The sequence below is a fragment of the Neltuma alba genome, unplaced genomic scaffold (genome assembly GCF_004799145.2).
Source record: "Neltuma alba isolate B1F8T4 unplaced genomic scaffold, ASM479914v2 tig00008189_pilon, whole genome shotgun sequence".
NCBI classification, from domain to species: domain Eukaryota; kingdom Viridiplantae; phylum Streptophyta; class Magnoliopsida; order Fabales; family Fabaceae; genus Neltuma; species Neltuma alba.
Genome location: NW_021634964.1, coordinates 38,444 through 44,443, shown reverse-complemented (window position 1 = coordinate 44,443; position 6,000 = coordinate 38,444). Strand labels below are relative to the sequence as shown.

Below are 6,000 nucleotides of genomic sequence, written 5' to 3'. Positions count from 1 at the left end.
TCTTCCATAAGCTGTCGTACTGGTGAACATTTGAACCACAAATCATAAAAGCTTCACATCTCTATTTTCGTCTGTTTGTTAATTTCAATTACATTCAACCTCTTGGACCAAAAAAAAAAATCAACCTTAGAGTCCTGTTTATAATCTTTGGTGTCATTAGCCATCTTCTAAGCCAATATTTCTTTTTTCTTTTTTCTTAATGGGCAAGCATAATCGAGTTATGATAAAGCCACCAATAGGTGGCTAATGGCTATCATGCCATCGTAAAAATAAATTTCATGTTTTAAATTATAACAACTAAAAACAATTTAGGCTAAATAGTTATTAGTTAATAGATATACATGTTATATTTCTACTCCTTCTCCAACATCCTTATATTGTGAATTAAAATAAATTATTTTTTCAATAAATTAATTGACTGGTGTATACTACCTCCGGTCCTAATTATAAGGACTAGTTGACTAATTTGAGGAAATTAAGAAATAAGTTAAGTTCGTTATTTGTAATAAATATGTATTGTCTTTCCTAAAATATCATTGCTAATCAAGTGTATTAGCTAGAACTACCATAATTAGAAGAACTACCTTGGAAAAAAAATACACAAATATGAGAGACAAAATGAATTAAGGTATTATATTTAGGACCAAAATAAAATCAAACAAGGTTTTATATTAAGGACCGGAAGTAGTATAATTTATCTATCCATCTAAATATACTTATGAAATCTCATAATATCTACTCATATTTAAATAGTTGGGTTGCGAATCCCGGCGCGGAACCTCTCCACTCAGGCATTCTCTCCATTTCCCTCCACTAACGCCAAACTATGTCGGTTCCCACCTCTCCACCAATCAGCTTCTTGTATTCCCCTCGACTTGGTCCAGCGACATCGTTTTGCAGTGGCTTGACCTTTGAAAAAAAAAAAAGACGCTTACTCAAACAAGAGAAAAAAAATCAAAGATCTCTTCCAATCCTCCTTCACTCATACTGACTGAGAAACATGCAAATTGAGTAGTCTTTAACAAAAAAGAGGCAATCATCAGAGGCTATTATAAATTTATAACAAGCCTCATGAGTTATTTATTTATTTATACAATATCAGACTGGAAGATCGGAAGAGATCTTTGATTTTTTTTTCTCTTGATTGAGTAAGCGTCTTTTTTTTTTTTTTAAAGGTTAGGCCACTGCAAAACGATGTCGCTGGACCAAGTGGAGGGGAATACAAGAAGCTGATTGGTGGAGAGGTCGGAAACGACATAGTTTGGCGTTAGTGGAGGGAAATGGAGAGAATGCCTAAGTGGAGAGGTTCCGCGCCGTGCAAATCCATACTTTGTTTGTTATCTATACTTATTTCATCTTCATGCATCCTTTTGTTTCCTACATTAATTTCTCATGTAATTATATGGGTTATCAATGATAATTCTTTTTTTTTACTTGAGTTATTAATAATAATTCAATCTATTCAATTTTATACAGATCTAATATTTTTTATGGCCAAATAACCCAAATTTGTATGTGTATATGTTCTCTCTCCATGTACATGTGCCTCATTTTTATTATTCTATTTTATATGAAAAGTTATATTTTTAAAAATACAAAGCAAAAGAAGAATATTTTGGGCTGGGAGAAATGATAATTTCTTGGAATAAGAGGGACTATAGATACAATCCATATATACATGTCTTATTTTTTTATTATTTTATTTTATGAAAGAAACATTATATTTTTAAAAATACATAGAAAAGTATGAATTGTCAAAAAAAACATAATATAATTGTTTCAATAAAAAGTGGTAAAGAATACAAATAGAATAACATATCCTAATTAAATCAAATATATAATATACCTTATAAAGACGTTTCACTTATTTGAAATATAATCATATATAGTTACACGTCACCTTATGCATCACAAGAGGAGAACTTTTTAGTTGGAATCAAATTGTGTTGGCAAAACATTGAATGCATATAATTTTTTTAATGCAACAAATGCATATAATTTTATTTCTTAAAAAGAAAATAAATTACAAAGTAAATTTACTTATTTTTATTCACCGGGATGCATACTTGCAAGAGATCAATACTCAATTAAAAGTTTCAGGCCAAAAAAAAACCCAGTTAAAAGTATCATAATCAATTTAAAAAAAAAACAGATGACAAAATTTTTCTCATATATTTACTTATTTTGAGCACTATAAATTATTCTTGAAAAGTTAATAACACCCTCCCTTAATAGTGGAACACTGGAACATCAATATACCAAGAATGTAAGGTAAAGAAAGCCAATTATAGGGAAACTAAATACAGGGTCAAGTGATAATCATTCACAATATTAATCCCATCAGAAATGTAAATGCTCCAGGCATACATATCATCCACAACCACCCAATTTCTTCGTTCCACCAAAGCTGCAATGGCAGAGCGAGGTTCACTCTCAGCCCACCAAATCCCCCATGTCTAGTCGCTCCAAAATGTCCACGTTCTTCATAATAAATATGAACCCCTCAATTCTCTTTTTCTCTGGCTTGGTTTCGGACCATTCTCCTAAACAACACAGATTGCAAGAGAAGAGAAGAGAAGAGAAACCATATTTATATTCTATAGAATAAAAAAAAATAAAAAAAGAAGTAAGAAGATGAATTCCAGAAACTCTTCTCTTCTCTGCGTAGCCCTCGCTCTTCTGGCTTTGTCGTCGGCCGTTAAGGCCTTCGACATCACAAAAATGCTGGCACAATACCCAGACCTTAGTTCATTCAATCAACACCTTACCGAAACCAAGCTTGCTGATCAGATCAATAGCCGTCAAACCATCACCGTCCTCGCCGTCGACAACTCCGGCATCTCCGCCCTCTCCGGCAAGCCACCGGCCACCATCAAGGCCATCCTCAGCACTCATGTCGTCCTCGACTACTACGACGAGATGAAGCTCATGTCCTCCGTTGAGAACCAACAGACTCAATTGACCACTCTCTACCAAACCACCGGTCCCACCAATAGCCAAATGGGCTTCATCAAGGTCGGCTTGATCGGTGAGGGTGAGATCGCTTTCGGCTCCGCCGTCAGTGGCGCCCCCCTCGACGTCGAACTCGTCAAGACCGTCGTCTCTCAGCCCTACAACATTTCTATCCTCCAAGTCACCAGACCAATTATTGCCCCTGGCATTGATGGACAATCGTCAAAATCAGCATCGTCACCGGCTTCATCATCGGCACCAAAAGCGGAGGCTCCATCATCGGCACCAAAAGAAAAGGCTCCATCAGCATCATCGCCATCTCCATCATCAGAGACACCAGCAGCAAAGGCTCCGGCTGCATCAAGGAAGCAGATATCACCATCTTCGGAGACCTCACCTTCGTCTGAGGCCTCGCCGGCACCAGAGATCTCGCCATCTCCTGAAGAAGCGGGAGCGCCATTGTCAGATGAAGAGGCCCCAAGTGATGCTCCGGTTCCCGCCAGCGGCAGCTCTCCACGGATCCAGACGGGACTAGTATGGGCCGGACTGATGGGCTTCGTAGCCCTTTTGGTCGCTATGTAAAATGAAGCCCAAGATTGTTGGGTAATCATTATGGATGATGCAGATGTTGACAAGCGCATAGCTATTTACATTTATTGTCACTATTTTTTTTTTTGGACCAAGTCTTGGTCTTAAATTTTAATTCACTTGAAATCAAATTCGTGGAAGTAAATTTCCAATTTGTGATGACGAGTGATAAACTTAAGAGCCAAACTGAATGATAATAATATTTTTTATGGCAGCTTGATAGTGTACGCACAAATTATAATTACTTGTTGATCTAAATCATGTCACTATATTCTTGCGTGAATTGTAAGATACTACCTCCGGTACTAATAACCTCGTTTGATTTTTATTTTTGTCTTAATTATAAGACCCCAATCCACTTTGTCTCTCATGTTTATGTATTTTTTCTAAGGTAATCCCTTTAATAATAATAGCTTTAGTCAATAAACTTGATTAGAAATGATATTTTAGGAAAGACAACATCTATTTATTACAAAAAAATAACTTAACTTATTTTCTTAATCTCCTTAACTTAGTCAACTAGCTCTTATAATTAGGATCGGAGGTAGTAATTCGTTTTATTTAAGATAATATTATATTAGATCGATTATTATTACCTCTGATCTTTAATATAAGACCTGATTGACTAATTCAGAGAAATTAAGAAAATTAGTTAAGTTAGTTATTTGTCATAAATATGTGTTTTCTTTTCTAAAATAACATTGCTAATCATGTATATTAGCTACAATTACCATTTGATAAAACCTTTAACATGTGCAACTATTATAAGGACTACTTTGAAAAAAAAATGAATAAATAAGAAAGACAAAGTGAATTGGAGTATCATATTTAGGATCAAATTAAAAGTCAAACAAGCTTTTATAATAAGAAACAGATATAGTATTGTATAATTATTATTTATATAAGGAATAGTACCAGGTAAAAGATTGTACATAGAGATTTCTCCCGCCAACTATTTAATTCCAATATCTCAAAGACTTGCAAATGAATAACTTAACGATCACAAGGACTCGAGGTTGAAATAAAATTTGGCTGTTGGCCAAAAAAAAAAGTGTAATGATTTGGTTTAAATAATCGTGTGATTCTTACTCAAATCAGGGATAATAAACTTAAGCAAGAAATCCTTGTGTATTTGGCCCCGCGTGTGCGTGGAACAATAGGGCATCATGAAACATAATGGACTTTATCTTATGATTATCATTAGTATCTGATGATTTAATTGTGAAATTGTAGAACAAATACTCCACCAAATATTATACTCCTCCGGTCCTTAATATAAGACCCAATTCTTGAGTTGATTTTGGTCCTAAATATAAGACCAATTTCTCATATTTATCAATTTTCTCTAAATTACCCCTATAGGTACTCCTTCAACTATAATCAAATAGAAAAGGGAGATGAGGTATTAAAAAAGATGATTATGGTGTTTTGGGAAAAATGTGTCACTTTTCTTATAATTAACTAACTTACCTAACTTCCTTAATCTAATCAAATTAGTTAAATGGGTCTTATATTAAGGACCGGAGGAGTATATATTTTTTTTGCTAAGCATGAATATCCTCTGATTGGAGACAATCTTATTCAGGATATTATTGAGCACATATACCTACACCTCCCAACAAGAATTTAGACCTTAGTTTGCCATATTGTGAAAGACTAATCATTTCCGCTAAACTTAATCTTGCTGGTACCAAACATTATATATCATATTACTTCCAGTTTTTAATATAAAAACTAATTAGCTAATTTTAGTATATTAAGAAAATTAGTTAAGTTAGCTATTTGTAATGAATAAGTGTTGTCTTATCTAAACTGCTTTTGCTAATCAAGTGTTATTTGATTAAACATTTAACATGTACAAAGACTACCTTAAAAAAAAAGATAAATATAAGATTGAGATCTTATATTTAAAATCAAATTAAAGTTAAACTAACTCCTATACCGAGAACTATAATAATATAAGTCGAAGTCATAAACAATGAGAATAGCGAATCTGCTGGTCAAAAAATAAAAAAATAAAAGAAAAGAAAATGGCGAATTTATGCCACGGCCCATGGCTATTGTAATTGAAACAAATGCTAATTGTTGGCGGATGCTTCTCTGCCAACTTTATTAGCAGTATTCCTTTATTTATTTTAATTAGCTGTTTTTTTTTAAAAGGGATGTGATATGAAAAGACAAATAATACGACAAATCTAATCCTAATCGTGATCAAGAAGCCTAAATATTTGTTACCTTATCAGAATATTGATAATTCGTTCATTCATGGTATGATGAAGCTGAGCTCTGCCTAAACCTAGTTACCACTCCCTCCAATCTTTAATATAAAATACAGTTAACTAATTTGAGAGAATTAAAAAAAAATAAAGAAACTACTTAATTATATTATAGTATATGTTACATGATCTCTTTAAAATGTTTATGTGTATCATTAGATTATATATAAGTTTATAAGTTGGC

At 33.3% G+C, this 6,000-nt stretch overlaps 1 protein-coding gene across 1 annotated transcript; it reads left to right on the top strand.

The window, feature by feature from the left end:
- Positions 1-2,634: 2,634 nt before the first annotated feature.
- LOC114753813 (fasciclin-like arabinogalactan protein 3) lies at positions 2,635-3,534 on the top strand. Its single transcript, XM_028942532.1, has one exon. The coding sequence runs from the start codon at positions 2,635-2,637 to the stop codon at positions 3,532-3,534; it is 900 nt and encodes a 299-aa protein (XP_028798365.1).
- Positions 3,535-6,000: the final 2,466 nt, after the last annotated feature.

Coding starts and splice junctions, on each gene's coding strand:
- LOC114753813 (XM_028942532.1), top strand. CDS start 2,635: ATGAATTCCAGAAACTCTTCTCTTCTCTGCGTAGCCCTCGCTCTTCTG.